The 18,381-nt window shown below is 39.7% G+C and overlaps 2 protein-coding genes across 3 annotated transcripts in view; one reads left to right on the top strand and one right to left on the bottom strand.

The window, feature by feature from the left end:
- The first annotated feature begins 7,280 nt into the window (after positions 1 to 7,280).
- Positions 7,281 to 15,144, top strand: cep83 (centrosomal protein 83). 2 transcript variants are annotated; one of them, XM_079263315.1, is made up of 16 exons: positions 7,281 to 8,247; positions 8,341 to 8,526; positions 8,614 to 8,764; positions 8,948 to 9,040; positions 10,417 to 10,548; positions 10,648 to 10,899; positions 11,001 to 11,132; positions 11,331 to 11,445; positions 12,040 to 12,184; positions 12,323 to 12,472; positions 12,835 to 12,910; positions 12,995 to 13,152; positions 13,227 to 13,356; positions 13,445 to 13,548; positions 13,696 to 13,885; positions 14,812 to 15,144. In XM_079263315.1, exons 2-16 carry the CDS (start codon positions 8,345 to 8,347, stop codon positions 14,935 to 14,937), a joined length of 2,136 nt encoding a protein of 711 aa, XP_079119441.1. In that variant the 5' UTR covers positions 7,281 to 8,247; positions 8,341 to 8,344; the 3' UTR covers positions 14,938 to 15,144. The 2 variants fall into 2 exon arrangements, with proteins under 2 accessions (XP_079119441.1, XP_079119442.1); XM_079263316.1 differs by having other exon boundaries at positions 7,281 to 7,794.
- Positions 15,145 to 15,650: 506 nt separating this feature from the next.
- The window catches only part of plxnc1 (plexin C1), a 31,100-nt gene continuing 28,369 nt past the window's right edge, over positions 15,651 to 18,381 (bottom strand). Inside the window, exons 29-31 of the mRNA XM_079263472.1 lie at positions 17,363 to 17,503; positions 16,623 to 16,697; positions 15,651 to 16,017 (exon numbers count right to left, since the gene is read on the bottom strand). Of these exons, the coding sequence (XP_079119598.1) occupies positions 15,913 to 16,017; positions 16,623 to 16,697; positions 17,363 to 17,503 (321 nt within the window). The 3' untranslated portion in view covers positions 15,651 to 15,912. The remainder of the gene's footprint in view (positions 16,018 to 16,622; positions 16,698 to 17,362; positions 17,504 to 18,381) is intronic.

Here is an 18,381-nt window from a genome sequence, read left to right on the forward strand (position 1 = left end):
AGCCTCTATGCAAGAGATGCGTCAAGTGTTGCTGTGGAGGTTTCAGGTGACTTTTTTTTTTTTTTTAAATACATTTAGTAAGACAAAAAAAAAAAAAAAAAAAAATATTGAAGTTGCAATGGAGGGATCCTTGAGGACCTCCCCCTGCGAAAAAGCAAAAAAAAAAAAAAAAAAAAAAAGTAAAAAAGCCGCACACACACACAAAGCAATGAAGGTCCTAATAAAGTAAGGTTTATTAAAACAGAGGTTCAGTGTAAAATTAGGGTCTGGCCCAAAGTGGTGGTCCTGAAAAGCTGCTGGAATACAGAGAAGTGGTTGTTAGACAGGCATGGGTCATTACAAGAGGCAGAAAACAGCTGCTTCCCAGCAGAGAAGGCAATAGTCTGTGGTAGTTCTGAGCACGGGTCCAAACCCAGGCAAGACCATGTGGCGAGCATGATACAACAAAGGCAACACAAGACAAATTCCAACAAGTACCAGACAAGATAAATCCAGGGAACAATCCCAGGATGATGACAGAAATCTGGAGACAAAAACTCCACGCTGTATCAACAAGATGAGCTCTGCCAACCATCTGGTAGTGAACCAGAAACAGGAGAAGGTTTAAGTAGAGCAGGAAGCAGGTGAAAATGATGAGCAACCAAGGAGCTCAGGTGGAGCAGATGAACTTGATGAGAGAAGTAATCATGACACAAACAAGAGGAGAAGCAAATGAAAGAGTAACATGCTCCAAAGACAGCACAGCTGCATGAGAGGATAGCTCAGGGTGATGAAGAAAAGGCTGTTCTAGAAACATGTTCAACTCCCTGTTAGGGTAACTTCCTTATCAATTTCTTGATGTTTCAAGAAGTCACATTTAAAACACAGTTAAAAGTCTTTATAGTGAAGGTATCTCACGCTAGGAAGACTAGCACAGTCTGATAGGAGGGTGCTCCGTAGTGTAGACAACATGGGTGCAAACCTTATCCTTTAAGCGATTGCTTTTCAACTGCATCAGCCCAAATGAGCAAGATAAAATCACTAGGAGAATATTATCAGCTGAAGCATCCTCAGTGGTGTAGTGGGGTTGGCAGGTGTGCACAAGTCATCAATGGTGTATGGCATGAGTTTGAATCCTGCTTGGTGCAAGAACCTGGAACAAAACAAGCTTCCCTCTCCTGTGACCTGGCAACACACTTTAAGATTCAAACCATTTCTTTTCAAGGCCAACACCCCAAATGAAAAAGATAAAAGCACCAGGAGAAAATTGAGAAATGTGAAGGGTCCTTGGTGGCATGGTGGCATTGCCGAAGATCTGTAAGTCGCCAGTAGGTGCATGGTCTAGTTTGAATCCTGCCTGTTGCTGGAACCTGGATCAAAAAAAACCTTCTCACTGATGTGGGTAGGGGAGGGGGCCGTGTCCCCTCCCCGAATTCTGGGACTCTGTATAGCAGGGGTTATGAATCAGGACACAACAACTGCATTGTAGTTTCTCTGACACTATTGTATACACTAGATGATTATATCTATGCTACATACTAGTGTATATACACTAGTATAGTACAAATTAAAGTTTGATGGTGCCACACTTTGACGCATGTTATTGTTGTATTCCATCTGCCTTAATGCCACTAACTGCACTAGTCAGACATTAGACACATACAATGCATTAGTCCCTGCACCATGGCTCCTGTTTGTTGGATGATTCTTCCTATGCACCACTGAGACTACCCCTGCATGCTTTCAGTCAACTTTCAATTCTGGTACTTTTTTTTCATTTGGCCTGTTTGAGTTGATAAACCTAATTGTTCAAATCACAAAGGTCTAGTTTTTAAGTCTACAACAGAGGGAAGCTTGTTTTAGTTCTAGGTTCCAGCAAACAGGCAGGCTTTGAACTACTCCCTGCACCACTGGGTTTGACCTATGCACATTCTGCCAACCCCAACCTGCACCACTGAGGACTCTTTAGTTGCCAGCTCTTGTCCTGGTGCTTGTATCTTGTTCATTTGCTTGTAAAGGATAAGTTTTGAATCTATGCTGTCTACAGTAGAGAACACCCTCTTATCAAACTGTACTATTCTTCCTAGCATGATACAGCTTCACTAAAGACTTAACTGTTTTTTAAGTGTGGCTCTTTGAAAGATCAAGAAACTTGGAAAGGAATGAATGCACCCTAACAGGGAAAATCTTACATACTCCACTGTTAAACCTCCTGTTTCTGGTTCCCTGCTAGATGGTTGGCAGAGCTCAACTTGATACAGCATGGAGCTTTAGTCTTTGCATTCCTGTTTTTAAACCAGGCTTGTTACCTGGATTTATCTTGTCTTGCACTTGTTGGAATTGATTTGTCTTTGTTGTATCCTGCCTGTCTAACAACCACATCTTGTATTCCAACAGCTTTTCAGGACTGCCACTTTGAACCAGACTGTTTTTAATAAAACCTTGCTTTGGACTTTCATTGCTTTGTGTGTGGATGTGGCTGATTATCTTGTGTCCTTAAGGATCCCTCATTACAATTTCAATACACAAATGCAGTAAAATGAGGTCTTGCATCTTAAACACTTTCAACCTGCACAACAGCATTGTTCTGCACGTCTCCAGCATGCAGGCTTGGATAGTAGTGTTATTAGCTACTTTATATTAAGTGCCTGAAGTTCTCATTTCAAATTATGTCTGGGCAGAGCCCAGGGTGTCCTTAAAGGCTGGAGACAACCCTGAAAGTCAAACTAAAGTAGACTAAACCTACCTGCTTGGAGCCAACAGTATCACAATAGTTTTTATAAATCTTTTGCCATTATTGACTGTTTGGTTCCCTTCATCTACACTGGTTGGAGCTCCAGCTGCAGTGAACCTTTCACAGCCTCCACATGGAGGCTGGTCAGAGGGCTCCCAGATGTATCAATTGGGTCCTTGGACCCAGCAGCAACCTTACGGGCTGAAATCTTAAAGTCCACACAGTTCATTTTGCACAAGAGACCAGCACGCTCACAAAAGCAGATCAAAATCCTTGTGGTAGCTAGACACAGGTGGCTACGTGCCACAGACTTAATGCGGCACCAGAACCCAGATGCAGAAAAGATCAATGAATAGCAGGACAGTCCTTTTGGCCTCAATCATCCACAGCTGTTTCCACTAGTTCAATTCACTGCAGGAGAGACATGTTGACAAATTGAGTAAATTCCAAACCCATAGAAGGAAAGTGACACTTTTATTCTGGTGGCCTTGCCAATGTTTCTGCTTCTCTTGGGGCTTGATACTGAGACATGAAAGTTTTTTTTTTTTTTTTTAAACTTTGTATCCACTTGAGGCATATCCATCTTCCAAGATGGAGAACAGATTCCAGGTTTAACAAATGAACCAGACTTTGGTGGTGTTGTTGCAGTCTGACACCTCAGGTTGCCTCAAATTGACTGTATGACAACTTTGAGGAAATTATCACTGCCAGATAAAACTATGTCCTCTCATTCAGCCATGGTCTGGAAAACCTCAGTGTGGAAAAACAGACCAATGTGACAACCATTCAAAAATATCAGATCAATAAAAATATCTGGAAATTCATTTCAGCACAGTGGATTTTAACCATATCAGACCTGCTATGTCCAACTTCCAGTCTTTTACCATATTTATAAAGCACTTTTAATTCACTTGCTGAATCTCTACAGCACTTTGGTCAGCTGTATGTTTTTAAACAGCTTTAGAAAATAAAATGGCAAGACAGATACATGAAAAAGAACAGTTAAAAATAAACTACAAGGACAAAGATGACAACTCAGTCTTGCTAAAATGCCAAAGAATAAAAATGTTTTTAAACAGCTTTTAAAAACAGCAAGGGAGTTAGCCTGTCTAACCTACAGAAGGAGGCTGTTCCAGATTTTTGTTGCTATAACTGGGGCTTTTCTCTGTTGCATTTCTATGCTGACATTAGTAGAAACACTTACGGGTGTCACAGCTCGGTTTGTAGCCGCTGAACACACCAATTATGCTTTGCTTCACATTTTAATCATCTTATGGGACAACACACACCAAACATGAGCTCCCGCCAAACAGATGCTTTCACAGCATAAAACAAAACTGCTTTATCACTATTAACAGTGAATCAGTGGCCAGATTCAAATGAACAGTGTAATTTCTTTCTTACAAATCCATAGCATTTTCAGCCCTGATGGACTCTGAATGTCTGCTAAAACAGCACATGAAGGTAGCAGCTGGTGAAGACAATCTTAGATGAAGGGTCATTTTAAAGGTTAATGTTTGGGAACCTATCGTGATCAAAAGTAAGTTCTCTCGTGCAGAACAAATGCAGCTTCATTATAAAGTAGTTCATTTAGTCATGGAAACATTTTGACTGAACTGTAGCCGTCCTTCATTTGAGCTGCAAACCAAATGAAATTTAAACATGTTCTCCAGAAGATCCAGTGACATGTCCTCCCTAAAGTGCCATGGTACCAACACCATCGTCTGCCCTGGTCTGGTTGGTTGCTGTTAGAAAACACAAGAGGCACTAAGACACTTTTAGGATGTCAAGGCAAGATGTGTAGACTTTTCTTTAGACTCATCTGTTTCGTAGAATTACTCCTCTTTCTCCCTCGCACAGCTGGCAATTCCTCCAGCACCACTCCAATCCACCAGTCTGTCACTGGCAGTAATTTTCTTCTGCCCAAGCTGCTTCGTATCCATCCTGTTCTTGCTCTTGATAGGTGTCCGTCTCCTCCATTTACTTCTGCCACACTCCAGTCTCATGGCAGGGAGAGGAGATACCAGGTGTTGCCAATTGCTAATTAGCTGCCTTGCCCTTAAATAAAAACTACTAAAACCACAGCACAACCCGCATGAATAAAAATAATGATAAACACAAAAGGATAGTCATAGAATCACTAAACTAACCAAAACAACAAATATGTTCCTACGCTTCACTCTTTTCCTTTCATCTATTTTCCTGTCCACCCAAAGCAAGCAAGCTTGGTTCTCTGCCAACCCCGCCGTGCTTCTCAACATTCTCCTTGTGCTTTTATCTTCTTCATTTGGGCCCGTGGACTTGAAAACTTAATAAGGTTTGATCCCTTGTTGTCCACACCCAAGAGTATCCTCCAATCAGACTGAACTAATCTTCCTGGCATGTTGCACATTCACTATGAAGGCTTTCACTCTTTACTTTGATTCTTTGAAAGCAACAGCCCTTCACACAACTAAGACTTTCAGAAACTTTCCCACCAACCTAATAGGGAGTTGAACCTCCAGCTTGTACAACTTCAGCCAGTTCTTCATCAACCTGAGCCATCTGCTCACACAGCTGGTGCAGGTTCCTTTGAAGCATCTCTTACTCTTTCATTTACCATCCAACGTTCTAAAGTCTTAAAGTTAGGAGATTTGATCTAATGTTCACACGCTCCAGGTGTGTAGCCTTATTCTTCTAACCTTTTAGATACTTAGTCAGACATTAGAACTGTCCATCGAGGAAGTTTTTTTTTACCTTCAATTTAGTCATTGGGCAATAAAATTGTGAGAAAAAAAAATACACAAGTGGACTTTAGTATTTGAATACTAGTAGCAGCATTTGAATCAGCTGATGCACAAGTTAAAGTCTACTCTCAACCCCACCAAGGACCCTTCAATTATGTAAACTTTCTCCTGGTGCTTTAATCTTTTTTAATCTAGGCTGGTGGACGTGAAAACCGATCACTTAAATCTTCAGGTTTGAACCCAATCCAAGTCTTCCACAGCAGAGATCTTTCTCCTTCCAGACTCGGCTAATCTTCCTGACATGTCATATCTTCAATATGAAGACTTCCACTCTTTATTTTAAACTTGACTGCAAGCAACAAACTTTGAAGACTTCCAGGATACACTTTCATCTTGACATTTCTATTTTCTTGGAGTGGCAGGCTCAAACTTGCCCACTTCCCCAACATGGAATTGAAGCTGCAGCTTCTACATTCTCTGCCTGTTCTTCATCATCCTGAGCTATTCTCTCACTCAGCTTAGGTGCCTTTGGAGCATCTCTTACACTTTCATTTCCATCAAACATAAGCTTTAGACCCACATTAGCTGAGCAGTCTTACAATAAACAGACTGATTTCATGTCCACACACGCTTCAGGCATGTAGCCATCAAAGTAGTCTTTGGGCTATAAAACCATAAAAACAAAAAAAGACGAGTGGACCTAATTATTTGGGTACGAGTCGCAGGATTTAAACCAAATGATGCAGAAGTTAAGGTCTGCTGCCAACCTCAACACACCACCAAGGATACTGCTTTAATATGTTCTGCCGCAGAAGTTCTTGTCATTAGACAAGTAACTGGTGTCTAAATTGTGTCTTTTTGAACATTTTGACTTTAATCTTCAAGTGTTTCACCTGATCAACAAAACTGTCAACTCAAATCCCCCTGCTTAAAATATGCAATGATAAAGTTGCATTAACCCCATTTTCTCTGTTTATGGCACACTACCATTATCACATCTCATACATCTGCATTAAGGGGGATCTTTGTGGATAGACTTTGAGAAGCTCCATACGAGCTGATGGTTTAGCTCTAGTTTGGTCACAAAGTATATTGTGTCCTTTTAGTCTGGTTGGTCAAACTGTAGACTGAACATTTTAACAATCCTTGTGGGAAATCTTTGCTTACAATATATATGGTGTAACCTGAGCTATTCAGGTTAAAACTTATAACCTGAGGTTGTTTGATATGATAAACATTATTTAAATTGGTTCTCAGTAGAGAAATGTGTTTTTTTATTTTTTATAAAGCACTAAGATTGAGCTCAATCTCCTGCATAGAAATCAGGATGGTCCCTTCATGTTATCTTGTATTGTCTCAGCTAAAGTGCACATTTTTTGTATTTATTTATGTGGTGGAAATTATGCACATAGTGTGCTTTTAATGTTACTCCTTTATTAAGCTTCTTTTATGTAGTACAAAATATATATTCTGCATAGTTTAGAGTAGTTCAGAAAGCTTGCTTTAGTAGGTTCATGCATAAAACATATGTATGTATGTATGTATACAATGTTTACATTTATCTGATTTTTAAAAGGCACTTATGCTTTGAAGTGAAATTAAATCTGGTTAAACGTGTTGAGACATCGTTGATCCATTTATTACAAAATCATTATGAAGTATCTGGATTAATAAATAATTAAACACTAAATCACAAGGAGGTTGTATAAACGTGATAACTAATATTTTGACACTGTTTTGTGAGAGAAACAGGCCCTGAGAAATGTTTACCCATAATTCCACAGTGTTGTTTACACAGAAGGCTAGCCGAAGCTAGCTAGCTAGCTATCTGAAAGCAGGAAAGAGTGGGGTTTCAGTGCATGAGGCAAGTTTTTTTTTTCTCGCCCAATTCCCCGAATTTGTAAGAAAAAACCCCCCAACAAAAAACCAATAACTTGCATTATAGCCTTTCATAATAGGTTAATGTTCAAACCTGTACGCACCAGCTCGTACATTACGTTAGCTATGCTAGTTAGCTCAATTTGAAGTTAGCTTGTTGGTATATATTAAATTCCCTGCATTGAATGATTTAGTTTGTGTGTGTGTGTGTGTGTGTGTACTAAAACACAACAGTCCGTATTAATAATTAATATTTAAACTGGGAATGACTACCTTTAAAAGAAAATAGCAAATGAACAGTGTCCCATAACTGAGTAGTTAGCATACTATGCGACTGGTACGTGGGGGCGCGACATTTAAAAACAATCCGGGATAGATCGAGACTGTTTTCCTAAACTTGACCATCATCACCTGTTTCAGTTTAGATTAAGTCTTTTAAAGGTGTTAATTGTGAAACACGGTAACCCAGCATGCACGGTAAGAACGTTGTTTTGTGTATAGTTTGTGTTTTGAAAGGACAAACCTCCTTGAAGTGTACTCGGTTCATATTTTAATTTCACTATTCTGCAGAATCTGAAGGCAATATGTGACACTTTGTGCTGCGATATTTGTCGCAAGCATCCTGCTGCCTTATCTATTCCGATCAACCCACAATGGTTACAATCACACAGACTGTGTTTGTAGATAACAGAGCCAGCTGCCAGAGAGGAGCTTTAATCACTTGAGACTGATTCCGAGCATTGCCTTGACAGCCAAGAGGTTATTATAACAAGTGGCTTGGGGACTCTTTTTACAGCAGCCATGGTTACTAACTGACAACAAAGCTAAGGTCAATTTTTTGTCTTCATAATCTCTTAACTACAAGTCACAAGAGTGATATAAGATTTTTTTTTTTAGCCCCCTCCCTCTTTGGAAATCATAGAACTCATTGTGAGTAACCATTCTGTGCAGAGATATTAATAGCTTTGTTTAGTTTTTCCAGTTTTCTTTTGTTACCCCGCTTTCTGTCTGCTCCTGCAAAAGTGAAATGACCTCTTCCACTCAAGTCCCGAACCTGGAACCTGGAATAGGGAAGTCTGCAGCCATGCTGGGGTTGTCTGCTGGACTTGGTGGAGCAGAGATGGAGCTTCAGAAGATGCTTATTGATGAGAGGATCAAATGTGAAAATCACAGGACCAACTACCAGACACTCAAGGCTGAACACACCAGGTACAAAATATTGAATAATTAGACTTTTTATTATGTAGTAATGTTTTACTGTCTTTTCTTATTTTTATTTTGTCCTTATTATTGCAGCCTGCAGGATGAGTTCACACGGGCACAGGGTGAACTCAAGCGCCTGCTGAGTGACAAACAGTCTCAGCAGGAGAAACTGCAGCTGCTGCTGGCGGAGCTGCGAGGAGAGTTACTGGACAAAACCAGAGACCTGGAGGAGCTCCGACTGCAGGTGCACTTTGCTTTTTTTGTATCATTTTAAAAATTTGTACCTGAACTTGATTATCCAGTGGTTGGTGCCTGCTTTTACAAATCTGAACAGTGTAGACATATTTATTTCTTGCTTAACTTTTTAAATAAATTTAGCCATCCCACTTTTTTTTTTTTTTTTTTTATATGTGCATCATCTGTTCAGGTGATGACTCCTCAGCGGCTAGAACTACTCAGAGCTCAGGTGCAGCAAGAAATGGAGGCGCCTGTGAGAGAGAGGTTCAGCAAGCTGGAAGAGGTACAGCAGCCATTTTTCAGTTTCAAATTGGTCAGTCTTTACTTTTTTAAAAAAGTTTAAAAAAAAGTAAAATTCTTAAAGCATGTAAGACTAAAACATTTCTTGAAACAATCATGGAGCGTCTGTGTGTCCATAAAACTAAATTCTGAGAAATAAATTAAAAAAAATAAAATAAAATAAACAAAAAAACAGCTTAAGCTTTTTCTCTTATATTTGACTGTAGCTGAACCAACATAAACACTTAAAAGGACTGCTGGGGTAAAGATTGATGATTCAAATAGACACGGTATCCATGTCAGTTTTAGTGCTGATTTCATACATGTAACATACAAGGAGATTTAACCAACTGGATGAAAATATTAACCTAAAAATCATGTATTCATAAACTTTGTTGTAGTTATCTGTGTCCTAATGATCACATCTTTACAGTAAGACTATGATAAACATGACAAAATTCAATTTAAATGTATTTATATTTGCCCATTTAAAAAAAACAAGACAAAGTGCTTCACAGTAACAACTGGAATCACATACATATAATCATATATAATAATAAGAAGCCAAGGTATTTACCTGCCATTGAATTCCAGAGAGACTGGACTAGACTGAAAACAGCTGATAGACAGAGGCAGACTGTTCCATGTTCTGGACAGGACAGGACAGGACAGGACAGACAAGACTCCATCACCTCTGGTTTTTAGTCTGGCTTCACGGACAGCTAATAGGAGCAGGTCAGCTGACCTCAGGGCTTTGGGTGGATTGTATAGACAACAACTCACTCAAATAAAATAGGTCCATAGAGTGCAAACACAAAAACAATCAGCAAAACCTTCAATTTCACAGAAAGCCACTGTACGGTGCACAAGAGAGGGGTCATTTGCTCACACCGTTTATTTTAGTCAGTAGGCAGGCTGCAGCATTTAGTACGCTCTGTGAGGTCAAAGCATGAGGATACAAATGCATGGATTCCATTAATAGCAATAATTATTTCCTTTTTTTTTTTTTTTTTTAAACTTTGTCTGATAGCTAAAATCAGCTATGAAGTCATGTTGCATTCTCAAACTTGAGCTGTCTAACGGTTGAGGAAACACTGATAGCTGATCCACGTCACTGTTGCATGATGCCTTTGTACACTCATTCAAACACAGTAGTGCCAAATCTGCCCATATAATCTGCTTTCATGCGCATCAAATATGTTTTAAAGGAAATAAACTACATAAGGTGTGAGCAGCTGTGAGTGTTAAATCCACAGCATCAGTTAAGATATGAACACGGAGCTGCGCTGAAAATCAATTGGAAGTGTGCTTTCATGTTCTCTGCTTGATTGCTCGTCTTTCCCTGATTAGCTGATAATGTGGTGTGCGATTTTTGTGTAGGAGGCGGAGAAGTACAGGTCTGAGTACAACAAGCTGCGGTATGAGTACACCTTCATCAAATCCCAGTTTGAGCACCAGAGAGAAGAGCATACTCGTATGCTGGAGGAGAGGAGAATCCGTTATGAGGCGGAGGTGGGTGTGCGTGCGTGTGGCATGATTTTAATTGGTTCGCATCTTAATATCTCAATGAGTAGAAGAAGGTTTCTCAAAGTTGTGATGCTCTGCTGTCAGATATCTCGTCTGGAGAAGGACAGGGAGGATTTGGTGGCTCAGTATCAGAGTTCGGACACGCTGCGTGATGGGAAGCGTGTGGAGGCTCTGCTGAGGGAGAAAGCCCAGCTCCACCTGCGGCTGAAAAGCCTGGAGGCGGAGGTGGCCGAGCTCCGAGCCCAGAAAGACAACTCAGGCCAGCAGGCTGAGAATGTCCAGCGCATCCAGATCAGACAGCTGACCGAGTCTCAGGCTGCAGTGAAGTCGCTGGAGGTGATATAACTGCTGTCCTGTTGTCATGGTTACTTGCAATAAAACCTTTTGTCGTTATTACTTCAGTGTTTGATGGATCTGAATGGATGTTGCTGTGACAGGCAGAGCGTCAGTCGTTGCGTCTTCAGCTGGAGCGGATGGAGAGCGAGCTTCACCTCAGCCACGAACAGAACAGTCAGCTCACGGGACGACTGCACAAAGCCGAGAGAGAAGTCAACTCCCTCACCTGTCAGGTATGCCACTCAAGCAAAGATCAGATCAACATCCATCCTCTCAGCTGAGTAGGAGGGGTACTTTAATCCATGCTTTATAAATTCAGACACTGCTGAATGTTTAGTTTTATTTGTAATCAGAATCTCTCGCTTCACATGTTGAAGAGTGCGAATAGGAAGTCGGTTTAATATGATAAACATTTTTTTAATTGGTTCCAGATCGACAGCCTGAAGCATTCACATAAACTGGAGGTAGCCAATGTCAAGCTGGAATGTGCTCGCTCTAAAGGAGAGTTGGAGCGGGAGAGGGACACACTGCAGGGGCAGATTGATGGTAGGAATCCTTCTTTCTCACATATGCACACACACACACACACACCACAAATGTTTAACTTCTGCTTGTCTCATTATTTGAGTTTCTCTTACAGAGAAAGATTTATATGAAGTCAGTCATAAATGTCTCTGCTGGATTCATGCTGTACTTCCCTAAAGGTCACATTTATAACAAAAATTCAAGAAATCAGGGTTCTTTCATGTCTATATTTAGTTACAGTATTTCCAGACTTTGTTATCCTCTTTTTTAAGAGCTCTTTATCATTATTTCCACAAGTTTCTCTCACTGGACATTTTCAGTATTGGACCTCACATATAAGTTAGGTGCATAACCCAAAAACCCTCCTGTATACTGTATATGTACTTTATAGTAGAGGTCCAAATAAATGGTCAGATTGAGCTATAACTACATCAACTGAAGTTCAACCACACTGAATCATTAAAGCATTAAATATATACATGTGTATATATTACATATGTTAGTATAAAATACACCAAACTCACTTTGTTCACAAAGGCACCTTGTAGTCTTCATGTTACAGACATGATTCGGTATCATGCATCACCCTCAGGCTCCTCGTTGTTCTTGTTTCAGGTCTGCAAGCAGATGTGGAGGTGCTCAAGACGACTGTGGAAAGACACAAAGAAGTTCTGGTGGAAAAAGAGAGAGAGATGGTCAGGAAGGTGCAGGTTGCCAGGGAGGAGGAGTTTTCCAAAATAGCAACCCTGCATGAGGAAAAGTGAGAATCAGGGTTTAGTATGTTTGTTTGGAGAGAAAACAATGTATTTTAGTTCAGTTGTAGTTTTTTTTCCCTAGTAATTTCTGTATAGATAAAACTTTTAGAGCATTTTTAACCTTCTCATATGCCACACGTCAGGTTGGAGCTGGAGAACCGCCTGGTTGCACTTGAACAGCAGAGAGCGCTGCAGGATGCTTCAGATCAGGCTCTGAAGGAGGAGTGGGAGGAGCGTCTCCGGAGTGCTCAGCAAGGCGAAGAGTCGGCCCGCAGAGAGCTGCAGAACCTAAGGTCAGCTTTTTGATCTGCTTAACTCCGAGAGATCTGAGAATGTTCCACGTTGTCTGCCTACAAAAGTCACTGTAAAATAAATGAAACAGATTTGGAAGACATCAAAGAGGACGCTGCGAAGTGGTGCACTGCAGATAGCAGCTGCTGCTCTCTGTGGTCTGATCTGTTAAAGTGCAGAAAGGCTTTGTTGCTGTTGTTTTTTTTCAATGTTCCTTTGCTAATTTCTGTTCCCATTTTGTGGTTTGCTGTTAGCATAAATTTATGCATCATTTTACCCAAGGTGCAAAGACTTGTTTCTACATGGCAGTTGAAGTTAAAAGGAAGTTCAGCTAGATCCTGCTTTGATATGTTTTGTTTCTTAGAACTAAAATGCAGCAGCAGAGCTCACAGCTGGAGGAGCTTGAGAGACAGAAAGCAGAGATTGCTGACCTACAAAGGGCAAGTCAAAAATTATTTTAGCCGTTTGTTTTTCTTTGTTTCTTTTCACCATCAATAAATTCGTATGTTTGTTTCACATTACAGCACAACCAAGAGCTTGGCGTCCAGCTGGGTGCACTGTCGCACTCTGAAAGTGACCTGATGGAGTCAAACCAGCGACTGAAAGAATCACTGGACAGAATCAGAGAAGAGCTGAGGACATCCCGGGCCCAGGCCGAGAGGAGCCAACATGAGGCAGAGAGGTTCAGTCTGATCAATTCTAAAGGTCTAGTTTCCATCCGCACCTTGTCTGAAACAGTCTGGTTTCTTCCTTCAGGTTGGTGGAGGACCGTCGAGTGGAGTGGTTGGAAGAGAAGCACAAGCTGCAGGAGCGAGAGGCTGAGCTGCAGCAGAAATACTCTCAGGTCAAAGAGAAACTGCAGAGAGCAGCAGTGGCCCAGAAAAAGGTATGGCTCCTGCACTTCCTCCACTGCTCTAACATCTACAAGCTGTCATTTTCACACAGTTCTTGATACAGATGTTTCTGTTGTGTAGAGGAAAAATCAGACAGAAAACAAAGAGAAGAGATTCCAGGATAAGATCCAGCTGCTGGAGGCCAAAGTTGAAGAGCTGGAACTGGAAGCTGCAGCAGCTAAAAAGTAAATGTCACCTTTTATCACTTCACAAAAACCTGGTTGGGCTCCGACTTTCCTTGTTATGACTGATTCTTATCTGTATTAGACAGTTTATGAAGCAGCCATCCCGGACGGATCAGTTAACGAATCGAAACTTCTCCTTTACTGCAGGCGTTCAGCATTCTCAGAGGAGCACGCTCAGCTCCACCGACGGTTGAAGGAGCTGCAGCGACGACACAATGAGTTTCGACGACTCCTCCTGGGAGGCCAGGGTCCTTTCAGTGGAGGCCCCGCCCTCCTGACCTCCTCGCCTTCTCCTTTCCCACTCATTGGGTCAGAAGGGCTGTTATGTAATGACCCGGTAAGCTTTACACTGGACAGGTATTGTAGCAGGCTGAGCAACGGGGAAAAATCCTCTGAGAATCGCACGTGGAAAATCTTGGCTCATTTAGAATTTGATTGCACGCAGACCAGTTCACATCAAGACTATTCTCCTGTGAAGCCATGCGTTGTAATGGATGCAGTAATGTAATGAAATGTGCAAGGCCTATCCCTGAAAGAGCCGTAAACGGCTCCTAGAACTCTTTCAGCACTGATGGAGGCTTCACAGATGTGTGTGTAGAAGAGAGAGTGAGCTTTGTTCATAAATGGTGTTTTCTGAAAGACATCCTGAGTCGATTATAGTGGTTTCCAGTGAAGAATCATGTCTGGTTTTAACACAGTTCCAGCTGAGAACTCAAAGTATCCTGGCTTGATCTTTGCCTTGTCTCATACACACAAAGAGCCCTCCTAGTTCTCTAAATCCTTTCAGACTATATATTGTAGGTGGTGGGATCTTTAAAGTCCTGAGAATTTTCTAGTAATAAACATGACTGGGCATAAATGCTCTTGTTCTTCCCAGCAATGCAAATGAAACTTTGCCAGTTAATCTAATTGGTGATCAGATACTCCTCCAGTTACTTTTTCAGCCTTTCGTTGGCCTTTTTCTGACACTTTTTATATGCCTTACTTGCATCAAATTCAACATAAATTCAGATTTTCACTTTGCTGTTTATGTTCTGTTGGAAATAAAATATGAGATGATTAGATCTGCAAGTCACAGCATCCTCTTCTTAAATGTGAAAAACTGGGTTTGCATGAGAGTGGTTGCAGAGAAATGGAGCAGTAAAACCATGTAGGAATCTCAGGATGCAAAATAAAAACAAGGCCTGTGTTTAGTGTCAGCGCATGCGGAACAAAGACGGTCAAAGTGTCCCGATGTTTCTGAACATCTTTTCTGTGCTGCAGGACGGCGAGTTCTCTCTGCTACGTCGGAGGCTGGAGAATCTGGAAAGTGCTCAGCAACAGCAGCTGGAAGAACTAGGATCTCTGGTGCAAAAGGAAAGGAATGCAACTTCCCAGCCAGACCTCTGACCCCTGCAACTTATTTCAGAGATGATTTTATGCATACAAAAGCATTTATTGGTATGCCGTTATTAAGATGGAGTGATAGGACAGATGGATTGTGCATATTTATATTATCTTCAGTTTACATGTCCCCCAAATGTTGTGATGCAACAAAAAAAAAAAAAGTTGTTCTCAGGTTAAATTTTCTATTGATTTTTAAGCCATTGTAACAAAAGGTGCTGTAAAAACACTAAAAACTGTAAAATACACATTGAAATATTAAGAAATCAGTTGTCTTTGCTTTAGAGTGTGTGGGATCATAAATGTCCTGTTTTTTCCAGTGTACACTTGAAATCTTGGAAGTGAAAATCCTTTAGAGACTAATCTGTTCCGTGATAATGTTCATTTATAAAAGCTGTCTCACTTTAGACATTATTGATGTGGCAAAAACATCGCTCTTTGCAGCGCTAACTTAGAAAACCCAGAGACTAGGGCTGTGACCATGTGCTTTCGTCCCGATTCCATTCCGATTTTTTTAGTGCAATTCTCACTATTCTTTAAAAACAAAAAAAAATGTACAAAACTTTTTTTGCTCATCATTTTCTTGATTTTAATGAGGAAAAAAACAACACAGTCGCCAGACCATCATTCTGCTGCTATATTGCCCAAGAAGACAAAAAGATCAATAAAAACAAAAATGACTAATTTTATAATGGTTTTTTTTTTTTTTTTTTATTTAAAAAGAAAAAAAAAATAAAAAGGATATTTTTTTTAAACAAAAAAAATCTATTTTAAAATTGTGAAGTAAAAAAATCCCGATATTCAATTTTCCAATTTTAATTTCTCGACTTTACCTGAGACCTCTCAAAAATTCCCCTGAATTATTTCACAGAACGGGAAAGTCGGCTCCATGTTAGAAGCCGGATGGCAAATGCTGCCTCATCAGTCCTACCGCTGTTCGACGACTTCTGTCAAAGTTCATGAGCTTAAGGAGCAGATGACTCAGTTCCAGGAACAGCTTTTCAGTCTTTCAAATGATTCTTTAACATGTTGGAGTTGCTCTTTCAGCTCAGCAGGGGCACCATTTTGGTCCAGCTTCTCTTTGATCTGCACAAAATACACAAAATAGTGTCACTTTTAAAAGTTTATTTTCCAAAAATGAGCAGTAATTAAAAATGTTTTACCGCTTTTCAGTTCAAGTCAAACTGAACATGTGAATCACAAACACACGGCTAAAATGATGACAGGCTGCGAATCAAGCAAACTACTCAACGTCTGACGAGCAGTTTACAAGAGAATTCTGTCAACATTTCAGATGCAATGAGGAAAAACGGCAGTGATAAGTGAAAGACAAATAATCAGATCAGAAGCCACAACACACTTCTAGCATGTTGAAACTCCCTCTTTAAGTTGTTTAAAAAAAAAGAGGCGGATGAGATAAGATTAATTAAGCTAATTTTCTGTCTCAATATTTCATCACTGTAGCTCAAAGTTTCTCAAGTTTTTCCCCACAATTTCAGCCTGATTAAACATTGTTTAGTAAATTACCCAAAAATATTGGATGGGAAAACGTGTGCAACAAAAATGTATATCAAGTACCGACAGCTGTTGACACACAAATTAAGTTTGATTTTGTACCGAAGAGAAAATCGTCGCACATTAGAAAACATGAAGGTAAAGAAGTCTAGGAAAAACTGCGAAGAAGCACTGACCTCTGTGAAGTACCGCTGTGTGAATTTGTAGATTTCTTTCAGGGCTGCAGCTTCATTGAACTCATTTTCATGTTTCTAAAACAAAAAAATAGTCATATATAGGGTTCCAAAAACCATTTAGAGCAGACTGCAGGTTTTCATATGAGGCTGTACAATCGACTTTGAGCTTTTAGTGTTTTCTTTGGGGCAGATTCATTAGTTTATGAAAAATGACATGAACCAGCCTATTAAACACTGAAAATATATTAAAGATATATTATAGTCCTATAAAAGACTAATAAAAACAATAAAACAAGATTGCAAGATTTAAATAAATACAAACATATAATAGTTAACATGTAGTAAAAATAATAAATAATAAAAACATTTATGACTTGAAAAATGATTAATCAAAAAGCTTTACTAAAAAGGTAAGTTTTAAGTTGCCTGTAAAAGATATCAACACTCCCAGCGGCCCTCAGGAAGGCTGTTCCACAGCCGAGGACCATAGACACTATATAACAATATAAATGTAGTGGGGACGTGCTCAAGCCCCCTAACCCACTGGAACAAGTATAGAAAAGTAATGAATTAATTAAAATGTGCACAATTCTTTTGGTTTACAAAGTTTTACAGGTACACTGCTCTGTTAAAAAAAAAAAAAAAAAAAAAGCAATTTACAGTTTAAAGAAATCACTGAAAGACCAGACCTGCTGACATTCATGTTCATGATGATTTTAATGAAACTTAATAAGTTTTACCTTTGATTCTCCCTGCAGGAATTCCTTGAATTCCAATTCTGTGATTGGTTTCAGCTCTCCGATGTATTTGTAATACATCTTCACTTCCTGTTTGAACTTGGGAATGTCTTTGGCGTAGAGCAACTTGTTGGTTGGTGCATGCTGGAACACAGCAGAACATGGTCAACATTGTATGAGAAGAAAATTGCAGTGGGCTTGCAGAAGTTCACCTGATAATCCTATTTTTTTCCTGTCTATGCTAAATCCTGCCATTTATATTCGATTTTTGTAGAGACTTTTCTTTTATTCAAAAAAAATCAAAGTCTAATGTGGTGAAGTGAAATTAAAAACCTATCATTTTAAGAAGGAGAAAAGTGGTAATATGGATTTCTCCTGTTTGCGATGAAGCCCCTGAATAAGCTCTGATGCCACCAGTTACCATCACAGTCAGATAATAAGTTTAATAAAGTTCACCTGTATTCAATCTAAGTGATCACAGTTAAAACTACAGCTGCCACATCTTTTCATATGCAATATTTTACTTCTACAGACATGTACAGAAACTCCTTTCTCTTAAATATTCTACTTTTTATTCAGTTTATCTATTTTATGGCAATATTTATAAAAAAAAAAATATATGGTCATATTTATGTTATAGAAATATTCTTTAAAAATGGACTAGTATCATTTTCGTGTCCTGTTAACGGCTGAGGTCAAGTATGTTGTGTGTTTGTGTATATATGAATTATATATTTTTCCTAATGTCCATTGAAGTGGCAAATTGCAAATATACCATCCTTACTTATGAATTTACTAGAAAATAGCCTTTAAATAGGTGTCCACTGTTGTGTTAAAAATGGAAAAAAAAAACAAAAAAAAACAACCTTGACACCCACGCCAAGCTTTCTCTTCCAGACCCGGCAAGAAGTGCAGAGAGGCAACAAAGAGTAACTTTGAAAGAGCTGGAAGTTTCCACAGCAGTGACTATCGGTTCATTGAACCTTCATAAGTTGTACACTCCACAGAACTGGAATGATGGG

This window comes from Telmatherina bonti (assembly GCF_933228915.1).
Source record: "Telmatherina bonti genome assembly, chromosome: 23".
NCBI lineage: Eukaryota > Metazoa > Chordata > Actinopteri > Atheriniformes > Telmatherinidae > Telmatherina > Telmatherina bonti.